A 25,369-nucleotide genomic window follows, 5' to 3' on the forward strand; every position below is an offset into this window, starting at 1 on the left:
GACTTCTCTAATGGCCCAAAAGCAGCCTCATAGTTTAACCCACAGCCACGTTTAAGCCACGTATAATAAAAAAGCTCAACCAGTATTTCCATTTCGGCCGGTGTGGCAGTGAAAATAAGTTGCTCCATCTTTTATAAATGCCCCACATGCTCCCAAAACACTTAATTATCGCTAGGTATGGCTGGCCCTTCTCTCGATGATTGACAGCAGGATAAATTGAAGTCGCTCTGAAGGGGGTGACAAATCCTCTCGACTAGCTGCTGCATCAAAATATTAAAAAAAAATCAAACCTTTTGCCACAAATTACACACGTAAAGTTGTTATTTCTCTTCTGTGGCAGAGAGACTTGATTGCTGCACCGCTTGAAACGCTTACCTGTGTTTCTGTGTCGCTCGGTGCTCCCCTCTGTCTGCGGTTTTTTTGGTCTCGCCCAAACTTGGTTCAGATTTGAGTTGGTTTTCTGTGCTATGTGAGATCGCTCTATCGGAGGAGAAGGACCGTCTGTCCCCTCGCTGCCTTTGGCTGTCAATGGCTTTCGGGGCGCATTTTATTTGAATGTCTGGGCCTTTTAAGTGACCAATAATGGATATTCTATGGATATTATGGAGCATACCGGCCGTAATAGCTGTTGAAGGTAAGCAAATGTTTTCATCCCGAAAGCCGCATCCTCTTTGCCGGCTCTGAGTTTCAGACAAAGCGCGTCAATGTAACCATTACGCACAGCTTATTTAAATGGATAACCGGACATTAATCACTTTTCAGCTCCGTTTAATATGAATTCATGTGTTGTTTTGTTTTTTACCACGGTGATTTTAAATGTGGAGTCAGTTTAAAAACAACAGGCAGAGGAGGGATGATGATGGTGGGACATAGAAACATGCTCCCGCAGCATCCCCGCAGGTATTACGGGGATGCTGATCAGCGTTAATAACGTTAATAACGGAGTGAAAAAAAATGCGGGTTTTTTTTTCTTTTTTTTTCACGCCAGTTTAGAAAAATCTCAATCAGGTAGGTGAATCAGGCACCTCCTGTGTCCGTGGAGGTGTGTCATTGGTCTCAGTTTGTGAAATAGTTGGTAATAAAAACGTAAAGGAGAATTTTGGACTGTCCTTTAAACCTTTTACTGTGACTAAATATGCAAATTTGGCTTCACATTGAACATACACATGAATTGTAGTTGTCTGGGCGTTATGCGGTCATTATAGGACGTAAAGCTTGCGGGAATGGGCAGTATAAAGGCAGCGTGGCTCAACGCACAATGAAACAGGTTGAGTGGTGACAATAATCTTAAAAAATATGTGTTTATATAGTAATCTGTCAGTGATGTTCAAAAGTAACGAGTATACTAGTCTTATTACACTTATTATACTATTCGTATCTATTGGATCTCCTGCACTGATAGGAACTGTATTATTGTGACATTTGACCTTTAATCTTCTAAAAATGATTTGGGGATTGTGAAACTTTTTTTTCTTCTTCTTTTCAATTGTCCCTTTCAATTTTGACAGTCTCACTCTGTACTTTAAATTGTAAATTGCCTGTGATTTTTGTGTGTGGCTGAACTTTGCCCTGTGACAGCGCATAAGACACTTGCCACAGTGAGGAATGGAAAGTGTCAACCCATTCATTCATTCAGGCTATTTTGAGGATACTGTCAGAAAACAAACATGTCTTCTTCCTCTGGTCAGTTAAACTAAACCTCATAATTATAGATGGAGCTCAGAAACTATGGTTAAAACTTAGCCAGATGTAGCCATGGGATAAAGCAACAACAAAACAACAAGAAAAAACCTTTTGTCGCTGTTTACTGTAAAAATAATCTAAACATGTGTAACAACATCTCATGTTTTTTCCAGCAAAGGTTGACGGAGCTGTCACGTCCCATATAGGACCTTGTAGACTTTGACAAACCTCATGCATATTTATTCAGACCAGTACTGGTTTTGTATGTAGTTACATATCCAAGACCCCAAAAGGCAATCTGGAAGGCCCACTTTGAATTATACACAGGCAGCATTTAACATTTATGCCTCAGCTATAAAATTTGAGTCATACTTTAATTTTTTTTATTTAAAACCTAATTATTTTGAAATATAATATTTACAACATAGGCTTGGCACTAAACCCACACCATACAAATACAGGGAAAAATGTAAACAATATATTTAATTCAGTCATTTTTATTTGAAAAATATTAAAATATATTGTCTGATTTTTTAAAATCATATTATTGGACATTTTTCAAGTTTAATAAAACCAATCATATTTAAAACGGCATATATTATACTTTAATGTCCAACATCTTTTACTAATACTGCGATTTACTTAAAATATATTTACTTAAAAATATGTACTCCAATCTCATAATGGGTATATATTTCAAACCCATATATATAATATTTTAACTGCATTGTTTTCTTTTATATACTGTAATTATGATGGGCTAATTGGTGTTATAATGGTTATTTGTTTTATGATTGTATCCTTGCTGTTCTGGCCAAGAGTGAGGGAACCACAGGATGTTAAAAATGCCAGAAATAACAGATCCACGCTTCCCCTTCTTTTTTCTTTCTCTCTAAAACAGGGCGATTTTTATTGCGTACTTTTTGTCCAAAGCTACTGCGAAGCTGAAATGTAAGATGAGAGGGTGCAGTGCCCGAAACAGCCATCGGTACAACTCTCCAAATAGTTATTTCAGTGTGTTGAAGTAGACATACAGCTTGATGAAGAAAGGTGATATTGATATTGATATTTAGTGTAAACTATAAATTCGGCGTGCATGTTACAGTATCTTTGAGCCTGTGGTGCTTCTCCGTAGGTTGGTTTTTGATTCGGAAACCAGCTAGTCCTGTCGCCAACCCCCCTCCATTTTACCCTGTGAATCACCCTAGCTGATTGTCCAATGAAGTTGCGAGTAAGGCTTACGTATGAGAAATAAAGGGTTGAAAAAGAGGTCACTGCAGCTCTAATCCGAAAAAAACCAACATCCCAGCATGCAACAGAAAGGACCCTCCAGTGGATCGTTTTGACATGTTTAGTGCCGGGACGCTACCATCTTCCATTGTTATTTTTCATTAATGGAAAGTGGCATTGTCACATACTTTTATTATTTTTACTGTTGAGCGTTGCTTCCTAAATGTGTACTAGATAATATTGTACAATCCGACTACATTATTGCACTGTATATTTAAGTTGACTATTAATTAGCTGGTTGATCGTCGACACAATTGTACACTGGGGGGAAAGGTTTGCTAAATAAAAGCCTTCCTTTTGTAAGATAGTGGAGTACTTATGCAGTCACATCTCTCACATTCCTACCTACTTCCTCCTCTTCCTACCATACCTGATTCCTGTCGCGCAAACATATGAAAGGGCTATTTGCACTACAGATAATCAATGACTCACACACAGACCATACTGAAGAGGATTAGAGGATTAGAAACCAGGGGCCAAATTCAAAAGAAAAATCCCAGCTGTGTCCCACGTATCCATTTTACGAATGGTGTCACCACTGCACACACCGTGTAAAGCCCCAAAATACTGTATATTTGCCTTTTCATGGTCATGTTTGGATTGAAGCGGTGACCTTTTTCCTCCACATGTTATCTCTTTCAAGACTACTACATTTTCCCCTTCCCTCTCTTCTCAGTATTACCATGTTGGACAACTATAAACGGCATTCCTTCACCAGTTGCTATTTTTCAAACAGCATTTAATTTATTCTGAGGAATGTGAAACAGCTCTTAATTGTTGATTAGCGTTAACGCAGGCTGCCATTGATGACACGTCTTATTGGTTTAGTTTAGCAGTAGCAGACGGGCCTCTTTTCTAAAAATTAATGGAGGTTGAACTGTCAAGGAAATTAGCCTTAGCTATGTCAAACACGTCTATGAAAACATAATGTGGATTTATCCCTTAATTAGTTTTACCCATTCATTGTCATCAGGGCAGAGTTGACAGCCATACTAACAACAGCGTTCCTCTAATTCTGTTGAGTGGAAATTCTCAAATTCATCCTCCGCTGGCTATAAAATTGTTAGTAGCCTGTATTGTTAAGGGGGATGAAAATTTACTAGGCAGATCATTTGGCTTTTCCGATTGCCTCCCGCTTTTTTCTGATGTGGTATTACAGTTTGTAGTTTGCAAACGTTTTCTGGTGGGGATTATTGTTGCTACGATGCAATAACAGCCTCCTCCAGACTCGTATGCGAGTTGTTGTCGGGGTCAATATGATGATAGATCGCTTTGATGTAACATTTCTTTTTTGTCTCCTTTTCTTTTGGAAGGAAACATAATGGGACGAGAAACCGCAGTAGACGATGGTGAAGTGGGGTAGAATGAGATCACAGCATGAAGTTTTGAAAAAAAAGCCTTTGCAGATTTGATTGCATTTCAATGTGTACTGCATTACTTCAGCGCTCTGCTGAGCTCTGAAGGCCACTCAGTTGAAAAGTTTGCAAACACTAGCCAAGCTGACTATTTAAATATTTTTTCATTTTCTGTGTGGATTTAATTTTCTGAATTACATATGTTTGTATTTTGACGTAACCCTTTCAGCACTACTTCCTCCACACAATGTAAGGCACCCTGGCAGTTCAAGGCACAGTATGATTGTTAATGTTTTGAAAATCCTGCCAAGCTTGGTAAAGATGCTTTCATATGTAAATCCGGTCGTTGTTTTTTAACCGGAATTGTTTTGTAAGGAATAAGACATGTGAGTGTAACATGGAAGCATTATGTTTTGTGGAAGAGTAACAAAAGACAGACAGAGGCGGACTCTGAAATGGGATTAGATAAAGGTAAAATGAGCGACCGTATACAATCCAGTGTTTTCTCAGTCCACCCAATGAGCAGATGCAGGGAGCTGGCTTGCACGCCAACCGCCACAGTAGGCTTTCACAAAGAATCTGTCTCTATTCAAGCCCTAATCCATGCTGCTGAGGGCCCAGGCATTGTCACTTTGCATGCAAAATTTCAATTAGTGCTGGTACCAGTTGTTTCACTTGAAGAGGGGTGTGTGTGGGGGGGTGGGGTGTCACATTTCAGAGACATCTATGGCTACCTTTAGGGTGAGATTAAGGCAGGAGTATCATAGCTTCGGTTAAGAAAATGTAGCGCTCTCTGCATCGCATGTTTGCAAGTTTACTGACTGAGCTGCTACGGCCACTGTATGTATTGGAATGAGATTTGATTTGAGTATACTGTAACACACATAGAAAGTTTGTTATTCTACAGTTACTGTAAGCAGGAAAAAATGAAGGCAAATGTTAGGGTTGGGCGATTGGAAGGATATATTGCCAATTGTCTGAGTCCTTCGCCAGTTTTTTGGGGCAATTTGAACTAATTTACCATAATGTTATAAAAGTAGCTCCTTTTAAGTGATAGCTCGGTGCGTAGGGAGTATACAGTCAACAGAGAGAGAGAGAGAGAGAGAGAGAGAGAGAGAGAGAGAGAGAGGGACAGTGGGACAGTGTGTGTGTGATGTTGAAGCTGGTGACCAGAGCAGAGAGTATGAAGTTAGCAGTATAGCTGTGTGTAATGTAGCAGGATATTTGTCAGTGAATAAATGCTCAAGAACCGAGCCAAGTTCCAGTGTCTTGTTGCTCGCCATCTGCTCATTAAAGTGAAAGGGGGTTAGCTTCGAACTTGTCGGCGCTGGGGTAGCCTAACTTTGCCCAGACTCGCTGAAAGTGGACCAACTATTCTCATTCTTGTGACAATCTCAAAGAATGGATAAATGTCTGTCTGCTCAGTCTTTCTGTAACTCAAGTTTTTTTCCCTCCACGTGCGCCGCACACTCGCTGGCACGATTATATCGTCAATCGCCGGTCGTTGGGCTGACGGTGGCCGGTAGGAAAAATTTGACATATCACCTAACCCCGGCAGATGTTTCCCTTTAGACTACTTTGTCAAACGGTTTAAGCAGAGGATTTGGATGCTGTAGGTTTCTCTTCAGCAGCAAGAATAGTTGCGTATTTTGCTCCTGGCTGTAGCTTTTTCAACCAATTTAACTTTAAGGATTCAGTTCAAGACATGATAGAGTGTTTGATGCTGTTTCCATGCTTTCAGCTGTTTGACTCTGACTGCTGCGGTTTGCCGTCAAGAGCCAACCCTTCATTCTGACTTACTGGTAACCGTTCCAATCCACACATATTTGCCCTCTAGAGTTGATGCTAAAACGACATTTTAACTTGTGGAAAGTATTGAAGTTTGAAGAAATCCAATATGAGATTGAAAACAGTATTAAAGCAGCGCTGGTTTGTGTTCAGGATGGCACTTGTTTTATTTGGACTTGGAAAGGCTTTAGACGAGCATAAGTAGGAAATCAATAACCAGGCTTTTGGGAATTTTGTGAGTTTGATGTTATTTTAACAGAGCAATGACACGCACAACAATGTTAAAGTGTTACATTTTTAAAATGCACCAATTCTATGCAAATCTATGAGTGTGTGCAGCTATTTCATGCCAATACATGCAGACTAATACATTATGCTGATGTTTGTGCAGGATCCCAATGCACACTGAAAACTGAAAACCTACACGTCATTATACTATTCACCACATGACGTTGGTTCTGCCTCAGATCTATTATGCTCTGACTGCATATCGTATTTGTGTTCTGTTTTTTTGTTTCCACGAGTGTGCTACAGAGTAAATCCAAAGAGGGAGTGAATCAGGATCAGCTTACCAGAGTTCTGAATTTAACTACCACACTGGGTCGTACTACGTTATATATTTAAAAACACAACATAACACACTGAATGAAAACTTCAGGAGCTAAAATTTCAACTGCACAACATCCACAGACTGTGCTTAGTGGCTTAAAAGTGGATATTTCCGCAGAAGAATATACTGTTCAGTGTGGTTAGCTTACTCAGCAATAAAACCTTGTGTTTTTACATCCTGTATCACAAAAATCGTTTAATTTATTGTCGTCCTGCTGTGTTTACAGTGACCTTTGCCCACTCATGGAGTTTTTATTTCCTTAAAAAAAAAACAGGTGTTAAATGTTCTGTCTCTTTTGGTCTGTAATCAGGCCCGTTTTGTTTGCAAAGTCCAGCTGGTGAGATATACCCGTGTCTTGATACTATCACAAAGTGAAAATATTTTCAGTCAACAGGTGTTTCGAATCTTTCAATATGCTACATTATACTGCCAGCGCATGACTAGCAACTGAAAACTGTGGGTTCATTTAAAAGTGAATGTGGTGTATTCCCTATAGGTGCACCGTTTCAAAGGTGGCTTTTAAAGTTTTAAATCACATAGAGAAAAAAAAGGAAGAAAAAAAAAAAAAATCCACAGCAATGAGTTCAGCTATTGCAATTTCTTGCTTCCTGATTCTTATCACACACAACCCTAATTTGTTAGACGCTTGCATAGTTTTGATTTAAAGCACACACCCTCTGAAAACGAACACTAATTATACGTAACATTTATATAGAATTAGGAGATTTGGGAGCTGTAGCTGATTAAAACTTGCACAGGATGTTGTTACGGGTGGTTAACTACAATGAGGAAATCTGTCACAAGTGTACACATGTTTCACTCGACAAAGGAAGTATTTCTACCATCTATTTATTTATTTTCGCAGGATCAGTGATTCAAATGTAACATCTGCACATCAAGACCTTTTGAATGAAGCCAATCTCTGTTGAGAAAGCAGTTTTACAAATTTAATAAGTTATAAATGACTGTTTATAACTGAGTTTTTCTAACACTAGAGGTACTGTGTGCTATGAATAGTGAAAAGATGCTTTCTGTAGAAACGTGTATGAACATGATGAAGATTAGGTGAATGGTGTTTTTCTTGCAGTGCTTTAAGGATAGGTGTGGTGTTTGATTGGAGGGTTATAATTATTTCAGTATGTTGTTGGGAAACCAAGTGGTCAAAATTGAGCACTTAAGTTTTTCTAATACTGTTATGTTGCGTAATATAGTGCTCTTAATCCTAACAATTTCATTACAGAAAGCTTCCATGATCTGTCACCAGGTCTCTATAATAAGAAACAAATGCAACCTGAAGTTATAATAAACACATTTGCATTAAACTAAATTTGAATAACAAAATATATGCTGATAATATTTAACATAAAAAGCAATATTAAAGCATTTTCTTTAAGGGCTCCAACAAAGTTTATTCCCCCATGCTTACCGACAGATGCTATTATTCAGGTTGTTTAACTTTGCAATTAAATCAGACTTCAGGACCAGTGGGCCGGCTTCACCCCTGTGGGATAAGGTTTGCATATGTTTCTTGCTGACTAGTAGACTCAACTCAAATAAATAGATAGTTACAGAAGAAACTTGCTTTACCTCTACGTAACCTCGCCGATATTTCACAAAGGAATCTAGATCAAGGATGTTCTTCTCTACTGCTGTCTTAATTAGCACATGTTAATTGGCAATGCGCAGTCTCTTGGTAAGTCATATTTATTAGGGAGAGCCTGATTCATCCTAATCCACCGGGAATGGAAATCATTCGGGGACAGTGAAAATGTATTTCCAGACATTATTCATAACAGGAAACGTGGAGGCACTCACAATCAAAATGGCCCCTGCGATATCTAGACCTAATTTGCAGTCTATATTCTTGGTGCAGTCTGCTTAATTTGACACAAGTCCCAATCATTATATGGAATCAGTGTATTTTATGTGTATGTCAGTTAGGGCTGGGCAACATGGCCTATCATGTGATACATGATGATTGTCTCAGTATTTTGAAATCTCCTTTAAACTTATTTAAACTACTTAAATACTAAACAACTGAATAAACTGCTGCTACAATAAAGTTTAAGTAAATACTGTTACGATAAAGCTAATAAAGCTAAATAAAGTATTGTTACAATAAAGCTAAATAAAGTATTGTTACAATAAAGCAAAATAAAGCATTGTTACAATAAAGTTAAAGTAGATACTGTTACGATAAAGCTAATAAAGCTAAATAAAGTACTGTAACTTTAAAGTTAAAGTAGATACTGTTACGATAAAGCTAATAAAGCTAAATAAAGTATTGTTACAATAAAGCTAAATAAAGCACTGTTACAATAAAGTTAAAGTAGATACTGTTACGATAAAGCTAATCAAGCTAAATAAAGTTCTGTAACTTTAAAGTTAAAGTAGATACTGTTACAATAAAGCTAAATTAAGTACTGCTTTAAATAATGAAATGAATCAAAGTGGATCCACTGGTGCTTTTCTATAAAGTCATTGACCACATAGAAATAGAACCAGCTGCGATACATTGATTCAATATATTGCTCACCCCTAGTGTTAGTGTATATTTCCTCTTTTTATTCAAGCAGTGGAATTGGTGTTCATAGGTCTGAAAATGATAACTGATTTTTGTCAAAGAGTGGAGATGAACTGACCAACGTGACCCTCTGTTCCTCTCACATCTCTCATGTCAACATTGAGTCGTACGCATTAACAATATGGCACTTATAATAGCCGTACTGAGCTAAGATGCAAGGAGGGAGGGAGGGAGGGAGGGAGAGAGAGAGAGAGAGAGAGAGAGACAGAGACAGAGACAGAGACAGAGACAGAGACAGAGACAGAAGGAGGAAGGCGGAGGGAGAGTGTACCCTGAGAGAGGTCAGACCTCGTTTCAGAGACCCCCATCCGCACACACCCCAGGTACTGTGACACTGCCTTTATGAGCGCGCCCGCAGAACACAAACCCACCGGATTAGTGTCTGGCTCTCAATGTCCCCGGGAGCAGAGCCCATCGGCCGAGACAAAGCGGGGCTGATTGCGTTGTCATCTGCATCACAAAGGGTCTCCTTTTTTTTTACCTGAACCGCTGCCTGCGCGCCGCACCACACTGCACATCACATCTTTCAGCGACTCTGGACCCACGTGACATCTGCCTTTTTGTTTTTTGTCCGTCTCTGTCCCCCCCCCCTCCTCTTTCATTCTTTCTCTCTGACCCACACCGTCTGTCCACCATGGCCCATATCAACAGCAGGACCCCCGCTCCCACCTCCCTCTTTCTTTCTCAGTGGAAACTAGCTTCTTAGTCTGTACCACCACTGACCATTTTTACGTGCATCATCTCTCGCCGCAAAAACCCACTAACACATTCGTTGTATTTCCTCTTTCCCCCTCTGGCTCTCACTGGCTAGCTGTGTCTCCGTGCAGAACAACACGCAGACACATCAGACAAAAAAGCTGAGTCTCCTGCTGTCAGACACTAACAGGTCTATCGGTCTCACTCGGACATAGAGAGAACACCCCAGCTGAGGTGCTGCCAGTAAGCAGACATGTTTTATCTGATTAGTGCACAGTACAGGCAGGCTCTGCTCCTCTACAACCGATGAGTGTTGTCTTGTGTTGGTGACCCAGTCAGATCCAACAGCCATAACAGAGATAGATCAAGCTTCACTACTAGGATTATCTTCTTATGCTTATGTACATATGAGTTTACCGTAAGCCTTTGGGGCTTTTATATGCTTTGCACTACTCAATCATCAACATCATCATCAAATAAATTACTTTTTAATAAGGCCCTCTGTCTTCTTTTCATATTTTATAACCTGAACTTTCATTTTTCGGGGGGGACGGGACAAAGACGTTAGAGCTATCTGAGCCATGATAACTGAAACTGAAAGGCTGAAACTCTTTATTCACCCATTTAAGATGCTTTATGAATAAATTCAATAGATTAAACAGGGTGTGACATTTCAAGAGCAGAGGGAGGCACAGAGAGGGAGAGAGTGACTTTTAGTCCTAAAGTGTGATAGTTGGTTTCTATTCACAAGTAATTGCATTAGCTTAGAGAATAGGGAATTAACACAAGGCAATTAACTGATTTGGCCTTTGGCTGTGACTTGTCTGGTTTTAGAAAGCTGGAGGGAGCTCATCCTGTTTTTCATAGATTCATTTGGAAATCACATTCAATCAGTTGCAGAACAGTGTAAACCATACAACAGGAGACCCTACAACTTAATGTAGGCTACCTCAGTAAACTAAGTGAATACGTTTATCATAGATGGCTGCATACTGTAACAGAAAACTAAAGATTTTGACTGTAGTTCATTTTAATGAAGCTGTAAATATAATAGATGCATATTTTCTTTCTAAAAGGCAGAAAGTGCAGAAATGAAATGTTAAAAGGTCAGGAATCTCAGAGGCAGGGGTCGTCACAGAAGGGTAAACACACTTTTTAGTGCTTAATCAGTTGTATTCCAATTACCAAGGACTGCTAGGCCATGTTAGCTAATTGTCGACAGCAAGGGCACAATTTTCTCTTCAACTTTGGGGGAGAGATCTTCTGACACAACAATTATATTGTACAACATTACATTCTGGCCTGAGCAGTGTAGTGAGAAAGGGGCATGTCATCTGTAATTCTGATGAACACAGATATTTTGTGTTTTTGATTTGTTTTAGTTGTGAGGAGGAAGCAGTGGGCAGACTCTATTCCCTGTTTTACAAATCGATAAAATCGATAGGAAAGAACGGTTCATCTGGCAGTTCATTAAAACATTAAAGCGTGCACACACAGCACCCTGCAGATGCTTACAGTATAATGAAATTAGCTCAATTCAAATTGAAGATAAATTAATAAGTAAAAGTATGTTGTTTTCCATTTTAGTATAAGACATTACAACTTGTTTAAGGACTATCAATCAAGTCACTACAGTTGGTGGTGGAAAAAGCTTCTCAACCCCCCCCCAAAACAAAAAAATCCTTTCCAACAATTTTCTATAACTTTCTGAAAACCGTCAACCCGACATTCACACCCGCTTCACGCTACGCAATCGTGGACCAGCTGTGCAGAGGTGTGAAAAGAGCCTCTCTCTCTCTAGACCTCTTTTTTCAGTCTCTACACAACTATCTATCTGTCAGTGTTCAACCAAGTGCAACACTATGAATATCTTCCAGGAGAGACAGTCTGAAAATATGCACTGTTATCCTTGTGTTTAAATACAAATATCTTGTTTTTCCTAGCATTATCGCACTTCCTTGATAGAGTTAATTGAGGGTGACAGATCATTCATATGATGATATGTCACCACTTTAAGTTGCATATATGATCAACAGAATTACAGCAATACAATACACATACACATGTAACAAATAGTGAACCTTATAGTGTGATTTTTTTAGTAGTATTTCAAACAGAAGTGTCATTTGGATTGACAAAAGGTGGGGCTTTTTCTTTTCTTTTTTCTCTGACCTCATACCACTCTCATCAGTCTACCTCCTCTCACAGCTCCAAAATCAATAACATGGACTCAGCAAAGATTAAACCTCCTATGATTGTGTTTATGGAGCCCCATCAATTGACACCTCCTTGCAGTTGTTTCATATTCAGCAAAGCCTATGATAAATACCCCCATTTGGGCCGAGAAAGCTTACCTGAATTTACATAATCACTCGTCTGAAAGTGGATCTTGTGCAAGGAGCAATCAGCAGCATCTGCCACACTCACACTCGCAAAGAGCTCCTTTTAATGCAATAACATCTTGTCCCACGTCTTGTTCAAACTAACAATTCATTGTTATTTTACTCTTAATTTCAAACCCGCTAAAGAATTCCAACAGGAAATAGTATCTGTAAAACACATGCCCACGATTGTAGAGCTGCCAAAGAAAGAGAAATACAGGTCTTTTGGGGTCAATAAAACAATGTCTGGAAACACCATACAGCCATGAGGTAACGTGGCTTACAAAACAGGAGCCAGGTATGGTATATATATGCGGAGATGGTGATATGATGACTGTTTTCCATGCCTTCCACTGGCAGGGCCTTTTCGGGTAGAAATCACAATGGATCATTTGGGAAGGCAGCTGGAAAATCCATAGAGGATCCCAGGAGACCTGCTGTGCCTGTGAAATCAATACAGAGATCCAGCTGAGACTATTAAATGAGATGAATGTCATATGATAGGGTTAAACATGTAGAATATTATTATTCATATAGTCCAAATAGGTTTTTCATCTGCAGATAATACAAGCAGGCATGAACATCAATAAAGGCACCACAGATTGTCTTGTATTACACACACCTACCATATATACAAGCAATCCATCATGTTTCTGACCTATTGTTAGCCTTAAGAGAGAGAGAGAGAGAATGAGAGAAAGGCAGAATGGGCATCTGAGAAAGTTAAATAAATTGGACTGCGGTTCAGTGTAGTTTCTTACTAAATAAGAAGTATCAGCAGATTAATCCTGGCTAACGGCCGTAGGTTTCTTATTGATTACTTTTTTCGTCCACCCCACATCAGATCCTCAGAAGAGCTAATTCTGTTTTTAAAAAAATGTATCTACACTCCTTCTGGTCAGTTTATGTAACACAGTAGCTACCGTACTTGACGAGTGGAAACCCTGTCAGCAGTTTACATCCCATGTACGAAAACACAACTTTCATAAATTAAAATATAAACCAGACTTATGCCATTTGTGGATGCTTTCATATACCTTTGTGACACGGGTGGCCTCAGCGAGGAAGGAACCCCCAAAAACCGGGTACAGTGACGTGCATACTGTACTCACTGTGGTGGTGCCGCCTCTTCCCCCCCACCTGATTACACCTCTTCTGAGCACTTTTCAATCTGCTTTCCTTTTAGAAATGGTTTGACACTTTGTAGTGGTCAGGCAGGCGCGCTACATCGACATGCATGTAGCGCCTGTACGAATTTGGTGACTGCTGTCAGGAAGCCCGCCTGTTAGAATGATTGAAAAAACATGTTTGGGATTATCCGTCTGTCCTCATCTGTGTGTGACGCTTTGGCAGGGGTGTGTGTCCGGGGGGGGTTTGTACTGCTGCTGCTTTCTCTCTGGGCTCGCCGTGGTGGTGCTGAGTGATGGAAAAGGTAGAGTCGGACCTTGGTTCTTTCACTCTGCTGACACACAGCTTTTCACACACAATGACTTGACCGCATGACCCACACATGCTAGCAAACACGAGCACACACACAGACACACACATGTTCCCGCTCAACTGATTTTCTACTGCCAGTTAAGAAACACATTGGGAGGGATCATTTAAATCTTTGCTCCAGAAGTCCCCTGGGCACACTGAATTCAACAGTTTCAACACTTTTTTTTTTCCCAAGCCAAAGCAAATTATTGTTTTGACTTAGCTTCATTTTGCCTCACTGAGCAAGAAATGGAAAGGCTATTTTACTATGTGACTTAAGGTTTTTTTTTATTCCCCCTGCCATGAGAACCAGTAAAACAGCACATTACGCAAAAATATGGTTTTCCTTTGATGTCAGCGCCTACAGCAATATGCCCTATTTTTGAGAAATAGAAATTGAGACCCATAATGGTGTTTTAGTGATTTTCTTCTTTATAGACAGATTTTTTTTGGCATGAGCAAGTATTAATCTCTATTTCACAGATACTAGCTCACTTTCTGTCTCTACTTCTCTTCCTGCGTGTCTCTCACACACACACACCATTTCAAGCTCAACACCTGCAGGGTTGGGCCGTCAGGATTTTCTTCTTTTTTTTTTTGAATTATGGCATTAACATGGAAACCAGAGGCCTGAAGCTGGATTAGCCGCAAGGAGGTGTGAACACAAGTCAGGGTCATGGCAAAGATGGCCTTTCAACTAATATTATGTTGACATCCTTTCACCGTTGCATGTCTCATCACAGTAATGACACATCGCTTTCAGACAATCTGTCACGAAGGGAAAAATCAGCTTTCGTTTTCCTGTTTCCTGATTGTGGCAGCATTCGCTTTTTTTTTTTTTTTTTAATCTCTTGTTCTGATTCTTTGTAAAATTCACACAAGTTCACATGCTCTGATTCTTGAACACATTATAGCCTGAAGCAGGGTTTTAAGGAGCCTTAAGTTTCCTTTCGTTGCGTAAAGCTCTCTTTAACTGTCTTGTTTGAAATGAGGTTGAAATCGTTGTTAACATAATTCCTGAGGGGTAAGCGAGCTCAGAACACCACCAAAACTAGGCTGACATAGTTTACAACAGCAGCACAGGTTGGATATGCTTTAAGCGTTTAAAGCTTAAAAAACAGAACTTTCCACGCTTAAATCACAGCAAAGATAACAAAACATCTCATACCATATTTGTGAAGTTGAAAAAATGACTAGACCATGCAGCGTGAATGCTAAAAACATCGTATTACTGAAGTGTTGAAGCATTAAAACTGGTAAACAGACAGGTGTGAGAGCATCTGGAACCACAGTAAATGTGCTGGTGCCAACATGCAGATGGATTTTAGCTTAAAATAATAATGACGTGATAATGACTAAGCAACCGGAGCACTTGGGATACTGATAATCACAAATTACCACCACTAGGACCCCGGTTAGAAGTAGTCCACTTATTATCTATTAATAAATGGACGTTTTAGTATGTTGGAATGAGATCATACATCTCAGAAAGTGAATGCACTTCAGCTCGAACATTGCAAGAAAAAAAAAAAACACTGATTCACAAGCTTTTTTTCAATTGTGGCGAGGCGGCAGGACTACCAATTCACAGCACCTAATCCTTCAGCTGACAAAGGAAGTGTGCTAAACTCACTCATGTTGGGTAGCTGGAGGGCACTTCTCAACCGCTTGCTAGTAGAGTCTCACATGCCCCCATTTCAAAACATCACATTTGCTGCCATCTTTACCTCTTTTGTCCCGCTCCGAGGCCTGCTCCACTAAAATCAGCTTCTACTGCTATTCTTCCTCTGACCATCCGCCACCTGTCATCCCCATGCTAATGTGAAACATTAACAGCCTGAAAGAGCCTGAAAAGAAATGCACCATTTCTTAGAAATACATTACCTGTCACTCTGTCTCTGGATTAGGACTTTACCGGTGCCACATGATTTAAGGGCTTTTTGCTACGTTGTCAGGAAAGACATGATTGTGCCTGTAGCCATAAAGAAACATATGTGCCGTATTTTTTTTCTTCTTGAGGCAGGCAGCACCAGATGTGTGCGGTGAATGGTGTTGAGTTTTTTTTTTCTCACTCGAGCGTGTGTCAGGCGCCGTGTACAGCTGTGCAGAGGAAGAGTTAAGTCCGTTTCACAGGGAGTGAAGAGGAGGTGAGAACCAGAAGGTCTAATTGAAGTGGTTAATGGGCTGTCTGAAACCATCATTCTGCCCCACATACAACGCAGAGAAGCTTTTCATTGAAGTGAAGCTGATAAAAACAGCTTTTACTCAAAGGCAAGTACTGGCCAAGACATGGGGATTTTTGTTTTTTTTCCTAAGATGTAAACACTGTTAGATGAATAATGCCATACTTGAGTTTTCTTGCAGCATATGTGGAGCGTTTATGGCGCTCGCAGATTTGGCTGGAGCAGTCTGTCTTTGTTTGGTCTGCCTCCTCAAGAGCCTCCTCGGCACAAAACCTCTTTGTTGCTTTCCATCTCTGTTTAAGCAACTTTCTACTCGGGCTAAAAAAGTCCATTTTAACTACCCGGCTTATCTTAAAACAGAAATGTTCCTCTTAAAAAAATTAACCCTGATAAAATTTTATTTGCTTCCAGTTGAGCCTGTAATCTAGTGGTATGATTCTGGCAAAAGAAATGCACTGATCTTTTTTCCTGATTCAATTTTTCACTGGAATTCCCCACTGTGAGCAAAACTGCATTGTAAACTACACAGAAAAAGTAATTATTTCTGTCACATAAGGGCATGTTTTCACTAAAAAGTGCTAAATTCGAGCATAAATAACCTAATATTCTTTTGCTGTTTTCCCAGCCTTAGCTCACTTTCCTCAGCCCTGTCTTAACCACATCCCTCCCTACAAAGTCCAAGCCCCATTCCTCTCTGGCTGTCTGGCTGTAGTCCCGGTTCAGTCCCAACCTTCCTCCCCGTCTCTATCTCTGTTCCTCACATTGCAGCCACAGCCCAGATCCCTGCTCAACTCTCAGTTCCAACCAAAAACAAGCTTGATGTGAGGAAGGCTTTATGCACTGCTTGTAGACACACTGAGACATTTCACTAGAAATGCACTGATGGCTGTTGAGCAGCTCCTACTGGAGCAGTTGAGGATCCATTTCTTGCCGAAGGGCATCTCAACGGAAATAGGCAAAAAAGCAGCTTTTGTTCTTTTAACCCAACCAGTTTTTTTTTTTAGCATTTTGGCTACCTTTGATTTGTTTGGGTGTAGGAGTGAGAGTGTAGGAGAGATTTGGGGAGCTGTGGAACTGGGTGGGTGTTGTATTCGACATCATTGACACAGTGAATTGCTCATGTGGGATGTACTCTGGAGAAGGTGCAAGGTTGTGTGTGTGAAGCAAAGTGTGTTTTGGTTTATAGAACAGACATCCATTATATCGAGGCTTTGCAGCTGCATCACATAATTTCCCAGCAACCGTTCCTGGTTGGACCATCATGGAGACCCACTGGGAAAGTGGCTACGTGCAAATCATGAGGCTTAACAGCTGGACATTAAAAAGAAAGATACCTGAAGTAGATTTCTACGTGATCGATTTTAGTGAGCTCAGTTGTGTGTGTGTGAAGTCAGAATAAAAAAGACATCTGCACAATATAATACAATCCATATAATTGATCCATCTGCAACTAAATACTTTTGTTTCATTACCAAACACTCATTTCTGCTGAGAGATAAGCTGCATGAAAACACAAACAGATGCCTTTTTGGAACATGTAAGACCTCCTTTAGGAAAAACTAAAAGTAGAAATAAAATATTCTCCTGTGAAATTCATAGAAACCGGGCTGCTGCAGTGGCGCTTTGATCGCCCCTTGTTTAAATTATCAAGAATATTATTTTGTAGACACCATGCACAGTCTGTGGGAAAAGCAAATGATGACTAAACACTAAACGGGTGTAGATAACATTAATCAAGTTTTGCACTGAGCCCTAATCATTGGGTTGCAATTAAAACTCTTTAACACTCTGGCTAGACAGTGTTTTAACCACTGTGTCCGGCTCTCAGACGGTTGCTGCAGAGGATTTTAGCTCTCGTTTGTAGAGAACACTCAAAGATAACAGGCTTTTTATTTTTTCTCCCTTTAAATTTTTTTTGTTGCTCTCTAATCAGTTTCAAATGAGAGCCGGGCCTTTGGCAGACTTCTAATGGCGGTAGTTTGATTAAGCCAAAAAGCCTCTTGCGAAGTGGATGAATAGTCAGTAAGGGTTCATTCATATAATCTCAAGAGCAAGAGTTATGTTACAGTAAGTGATCTCTTTTTAAATGATCAGCTTTTCTTTTTGTGCTTGTTTCAGTTTCAATAATTATCTTGAATCCTGAAGAGAGGATTTGTCTTTGTGTTTGCAAAACAGGCTTTTTATATTTATCTGCTGAAGATAGTTTGGGCTGAAATTAAAAAAAAAAAGAAAGAAAAAAGCTCACTATAAACAGTGATTATGTTACAGCCGTGATTATTTTGTGTTTTCTTTGACATAGTTTTCCATTGTCAGCCACACTGCTATCTTGCAGGAGGAGCTGAAATAAATGAAGTGGTTTCTTTTTGCCATTCATGGCTTTCAGCATACAGCAAGGCTGGCATGTTGTGATCACCATTCAAATATAAAATAGCTCCCCCACCATGTAGTTGTTTTCCATCCTCCACTCCCTTCTTTTTTCATCTCCTTTGTATCGATTGACTGGTTCTGCTGAGGTTTGTCACCAGGCCCACATCTTTATTCCTCCTATACATGCACTGTATTTTAAATCAGTTCACCCAGTGACTTTAACAATCAGCATGAGGATTGATTATTCATCACGCAGTGGGACTTAACATTCTGGCTGATTCTTCTTAAAAGCAGCAAGTTAGACATTTGGCAACATTTCAACAGACCAGTATTTGAACATGATTTTATTTTTTATTGTGCTTCATATTACCAGGTAGTTCAATGTGATGCTCTATTATTTAACATTGTAGTGTTTCACATGTTAATGTCAAAAAATAATTGATCATGGTTACTGTGTTATTGTTTTTTATGGTTCCAGGTTAAGAAAAAAAGTGCCAGTTATATTCATTATTATTTCATTGTGAAGTTGAATAAAAATTTTTTTTCCCCTTATGATTGTTGGTTACATAATATATATATTTTATGGCAGGATTTTGTTATGTCTTTAGAACTACTTTGCCTTAAAGGATCATAGAATAGCAGAGTCACAAAAACTCTAGAGACTTTCATGTGAGCTTTCCTTTTGTGATTTTGAGAATTTTGTTATTCAGTCAATGAGAATAGCAGTGATGCTATTTCTCATTTTTATCCCCTATTTATGCATGGCTTTACCCTCTCAGCCACTGCCAACAGGAGTTTACATGGCTGAGTAGGAGTCGGATACGATTTCCAACGAAGACCATCTGCACAGAGGATCTTTCACTCGTGCAAGCAGCATATGCTTCAGTATGTAGATAACAGGGCTGGTAAACACGCTTGTTCCCTGAGTGACTTAACCTGCCTCGACACGCTCCCTGTTATCCGCCATCTTGGTCGGGACTTTGTGACAGTGAGGGGTTAAATCTTAAAGCCCCCACTGTCCTCTTAAAAAACGCACACCCTCACATACACATAGAGCAGATCCATCGGTTGAGCATGAGTCATTAGTTCCTTTTAGCTCCCTGGCCAGTAGACTCAAGCAGATTGCATATACTGGACCCAGGTCTGGAACTGCTGAGGGACTTACTGCAAACAATAATCACATATTTTTGTTGGAGAGTACGATCCCACATTGACTGCAACCAACTGCCTTTTCCTTGTCAGCAGAAGTATTTAATGTGCTCTGATTATTCAAGCCAGGCTTGGCAGGACGTAGTTCTAGCAATACATTATACAGCACAGACTCACGATAATGTTTGGTACTAGAACTGTAGGGAGGAAAATCATACCTAATCTCCTCATTAAGAATGCAGAAGTCAGTATGTGATTTTCTGTCTTTATGTGTGTGCTTCCTTTATTGCCAACAGCTGCCAGCATCAGGAGATGGACTCAGCTGTGTTAGGCTAGGTTATTTTTAGACAAGGTGATTTTTTGTTTCACTGTCTATATCCAGGCTCAATCTCTTTCACGCTCCATTTATCTTTTTTGGCTGAGTTGTGACGTTTAAAAGTTGTTAGCGTTTAATTAATTTCCGTTTCCTGTAGGAATGCCAGCTCACAAAAAAACCTGGCAGTCCATACCTGCTCGAGAGGAGGGTCGTGAAGTAGGGTTGGCTGACGTGGGTTGACCCGTATCCCATATGTCCTCTGTCCACCCCAACGTGGGTGGACAGAGGACATAAGCATAAGATGTCTCATTCGACAAGCATTACTGTATAGTTGAGGCATTTTTATTTGCCTTAGTGAAATAGTGCTCCACATTTAGATAGATAGGCCGATAGATAGACTGATAGATAGATAGATAGATAGCTAAATATATAGATAGATACACACATCCATCCATCCATACATACATAGATAGATCTATATAGATAGATACATACATCCATACTAAATATAGATAAATACATATAAATAGATAGATACATACATACATACATATATACAGATATATAGATATAGATAGATAGAAACATACATACACACATACAGATAGATATATAGATAGATAGATAGATAGATAGATAGATAGATAGATAGATAGATAGATAGATAGATAGATAGATAGATAGATAGATAGATAGATAGATAGATAGATAGATAGATAGATAGATAGATGTGGAGAGAGAGAAAGAGGTGGATGTAACATTCAGAGTCTTGTAATATCCCTCGGCCATAGCAAAATACCACAAGGGAATATATAGCCCTATAATTTCCCCTCCTCATGTTCTAGCTGTTCCCTTTGTTCCTTTTTTTTAATACAGTAAGTGACACGTCTGCTTGGGTTAACAGAAGGAACTCTTGCCCTTGTTTTTCAGTGCAGAGCTGCTTTCATGTCAACTACAAGCAGATCGGCGGGGGATTTGGCCAGCTCTGTTTAATCATTGCCTCACATCGTGCACTTCTTGGAACCGATATGCACACTTAGATTGACATGCTTATGATCCTCGGAAGGAAATCTATAGATTACCGCAGAGATTTGATCTGTAATCCACAGTGTCCATCGAGTGGCCCAATAGTTTACCCTCGTGAGAGCAGAGATGGTAGTTTTGTTGTGTTGATTCCCTGCTGTTTAGGGATCAGGAAGTCCTTCAGGCGTTATTCAGCTAGATAAACAGTAATTCAGCTGTTTAACTAAGAACATAGGTGACCTAACCTGTTTCCAAAAGGTGAAGGATTATTTGTCACTCTGTACAGTACTTCTATAAAATCAGTATTACATGACCATACATGAAAGGACATCACTGTGTAACATACTACATTGAAAGGCATTGAAAATCATAGACACCATGCTAAAATATCTGTGATGCTATTACTGCAAACACTGTGCAAATCACTCCCTCTCCTGAGCAATAAAATAACCGATTAATGCAAAATGAATGTGGATTGCGTTGTTATCCATTTAACAACTGGGGCCAATTATGCTTTTATGAAATAATTGCTCATTCAACCTGGTTTCAGAGGGCTGGTAAATCCAAGGTCCTTGATTTCATTTTGTGTCTTTTATTTTAAAATAAACACAGACACTAAAAGAGACCAATTGAAAACGGAGCCCTGACCCCACTCAAGTCTGATTGTTAAACAAATGTACAGGCAAACTAATAAATAAGTAGGTATCATTCAGAGCATTACGCCGCTGATTTGGCTTAATGGTGTACTTGATACACAGGTCAGATTCATGAGAAAAGGCTAAGGAGAATTAGCATGGTCAAAGAACTGAGGAACAAAAGAAGTACATGAGGATATTTTTTCATATATATTTTTATGTATTTGTTAGTATTGCTTTCTCCTTTAGGTCATGTAGGAAATATAGGTTCAGTTTCTAAAGTTAAGGTTAGTGAGGGATCATGTCTTTGTTTCAACAGTACTGATATCTACTGCTTGGGTTTGTCCATGCTGTCTTGTCAGTCCATCCCGTCCTTAGGCCAACGGTGGAGTTGACTGTATGTCTTGGCAATCTGCATTGCAATAACAATTCCTGCACATTTTTAGCCCTTTAACCATTAATGTGATTATAATTAGGGTAAACATTTGATGCTAGTGGCTCGTTAGGTCTTCTCCCAGACACTGTGGATGTGCTTGGAGCTCATGTACGCCACCGCATATCCCTGTTACCGGCTGTCAAAGCGAGTTTCTGTCAGTAAAGCCATTGAAATCATCACTTATGAGTGATTTGGTGTCAAGGTTTCCCAAAAGCCATTTTTCGGTTTAAAGCTGTGGTGGAGCCCTGCAATGAGCGGATGCTAAAAATAGTGTAAGTGCTAGAGCCAAGAAATACTGTTTCCCTCTAGCGAATGAACCTCGGTCGCAACATGCTCCGTCTCTCTCTTTGCTCTTTTTTCTGTCTTCTGTGAGCAGAAGGCTTGTGCTGATGTTGCTACATGCTGGCATTAACCAGCCACTATAAATTAGGCCTTCTCTAACTGTAAGGATGATGCAAAGTTAACTATGCATGTTAGAATTTGTGATTCTCCCATGTTAAATGTTAGGCTGATGTCACTAGAGTGAAAGAAAGGAGATGAATGTACCAGATTTAGTTTTTACCAACAGAATGTTGTCACATTGCTTTTGGAAAATGTGCATTGTCATGTTTCCAGAGGCTTTTAAAACCTCTGACCTGCTGTACTGTTCTACACATTTAGTCTAATATTGACTACATCTAAAACGAACATTAGTTGAGTACCTCGCTGTCTCTGAATGATCTCTCCCCCCTTTTACACTCTGCTTGGTGTAATAGCCAGTATCCACAGAATGAAAGCATTTAACTCCAATCAGTGGGATTTATGGCTTCTTTAAAAGGCAAAGGTGTCTTTTCTCTCTTGAAAGTGCAGTTTTGGCTGTCTTCCAGCTCAGATCGGACCAATTGTTATGCGTGATGAATCGTTATTATCTTGGCTGCCTGCTTAGGATTCACACTTCTCTCCAAGTTTGCATTAAGCAGTAGTAAAGCGGATTTAAGTAAAGTTTTACCTGCCAACTATATGTCACGTCTTAGTCTGCAGGGATGAAACCAGACAAATATAAACCAAACAAATGCAGCTAGAGCCAGGGATTTATTGGACAGCTTACATACATCCCTTCCTTATTTTGTCAGGCCTCTGTTCCATAAAAGTCATGGTGTTCATGAAGCCATTAGACACTGAGTCCCCCCCTGCTTTTTTTTTTTTTTTTTTTGCAGATTAGTTCACACAAAAAGAATAAATTGGGAGCAAGTGTCAAAGAGTGAGTAGTGTCTGGGTCAACAACAATTTTCTCTGTGGTCCTTCTCATGTGTTGGAGAAGCAGCACAAGGAATGCACGTTGAGGTTAATGCCAGTAAGATGGAGTGAGTTGTTTTATCAAATTCAGGACTGCTCAGAGGCATTCTATACATGATGTACGGTATAGCATTGAGCTCAATCTTCAATTCTGAATGGATTCACATTCAGAATCATTACGTTAATCATTACATTAATGACATTGTGGTTTTTCCTCTCTGAACTACAACAGCAGATAACAAAAAGACAGACATTGGACTACAAACAGATCGTTAATTCAAGTGTGCGTGTTTTGCAACTGTTTTGATATGCAGGAGAAAAACTGCTCATACATACAGCTCAGTGTTTAATGAAGGCAGGCGTTTTGGATGCATTTGAGATTTGAGATTTAATCTCACAATGAAAGAGCTGGAAATGACTAATAATTTATGCTGCTTTTAGGGACATTATTTTTAGGCTGTTACTGTAGTTTTATGCAGGCTAACATCATCATCATCATCATCAACATCATTATCATGGGAGTATGCAGCTTTTTTACTTGAAAAAGTATGTGTAGACTATATTGAATATACATAATACAGTTCACAAATGGTAACCTTTAGGTCCACAAAAATTAACCTTCAGGCGTTATTCAGCCTTAAAAAGTGGAAGCAGCTTATTGAGACATGTCTTAAATTAAATAGTAATGCAACTAATAATTATTTTTTGTTGTAGCTCAATTTTGCTGATTGTTTTCTTGATTAAAAGAATACAAATGCCTTCACATTGCTTCTTTTATAACCAACAACCAAAACACCAAAGAAAATCTTGTATCAGAAAATTCTAACATTAGAGAAGCAGGAAAGGCCATTTTAGTTTGAGAATTAACAGTTAAATGAATAATTGATCATCATAAGAGTTTCCAATTCATTTTCTTTTCATCTATTAATAGATTAATTGGCTAATGGTTTTATCTCTAGAATCAAATCATGAGGAGATTCTCTCCCCTTTGTGACGTACATTGGTGTGGGTCTTGACCTTAAAACCTCTATCAGCTGACTCGTTCTTCCTGTCATGGCCGGAGGGAATGAAAGGTGGAAGGAGGTTAAGACTGCTGGATGGGAAGCTATAATCAGCTTCCCATCACTCTGAGGCTCGATGCCATACACTGTGCTCCTGTAACAGTGTTGTGTATTTGTTCGATGGAAAATACACATAGCTGGGATATAGTCCAAGTCGAGATACGGAACTCTTGAATATGAGATTTCATTATCTGATAAGAAAAGATTGGACTTTCCCAGCAAACATATTTATTGTGCTCAGGAAGTAAATTGGAAATGAAATGCTTTCAACCTACACCCAAGTAAATGAACTTTCAATTTGCAATGTGGCCATTCGTATCATATCATTTTTCTTTTGACTGCTGCTGTCACTGGTCTTTTCTCATCTTGCTTCAATTTAAGGTATTTGTATGTTGTTAGAAAATATATATCATAACAGTTTTTAAAAAAACTACATTGCATCCATGCAGGTATACATATAAATAGTGACAGGAAAAAAGGTCATTGAAAAAGTGATGCCAAAATTGGATCCAACTTGCCCTTTATTACATGACCCAGTGGGATTTTTTGTTTGTCTGATGTTTCATCTTTTTCATCATCATTTTTATGCATGAGCTAAATTTGCTTTAAAGATCCCCTCCAGACATGTTTTAAGATATGTAAAAAAAAAAAACTCACTTGGAATAGCTTAATAATTTGTGTTGGATATGGTTTTCCCCATTAAAAAAAAAACTTTTAATTACTCCCTCTATGAAAAATCCAGAATTTATGAATATGCAAATATTTTTCATTTAAGGTTTTAACTTCTGGACACAAGATGTCTCCTACTTCACTGGAGCTGCAACAATTATTGTCGATTAGTTGATTGACAAAATATGAATCGACAACTCTTTTGGTAATCAGTTTAGCATTGTTTAAGGAAAAATCTTCCAATTTTCTGATTCCAATTTCTCAAATGTGAATATTATCTGGTTTCTTTAGTCTTAAAGAATATAATAACTCTATTATCTTTGGGCTGTGGATTGATATTTTGGCTTGGGAAAACGCCCAAAACAAAATTTTTACCATTTTCTGACATT

General features: G+C 39.1%; 1 protein-coding gene across 1 annotated transcript in view; it reads left to right on the top strand.

Annotated features, from left to right (window-relative positions):
* Positions 1 to 501: 501 nt before the first annotated feature.
* The window catches only part of ephb2b (eph receptor B2b), a 125,489-nt gene continuing 100,621 nt past the window's right edge, over positions 502 to 25,369 (top strand). The window contains exon 1 of the mRNA XM_062443860.1: positions 502 to 634. Within this exon, the coding sequence (XP_062299844.1) occupies positions 583 to 634 (52 nt within the window). The 5' untranslated portion in view covers positions 502 to 582. The remainder of the gene's footprint in view (positions 635 to 25,369) is intronic.

This window comes from Scomber scombrus, chromosome 3 (assembly GCF_963691925.1).
Source record: "Scomber scombrus chromosome 3, fScoSco1.1, whole genome shotgun sequence".
Taxonomy (NCBI): domain Eukaryota; kingdom Metazoa; phylum Chordata; class Actinopteri; order Scombriformes; family Scombridae; genus Scomber; species Scomber scombrus.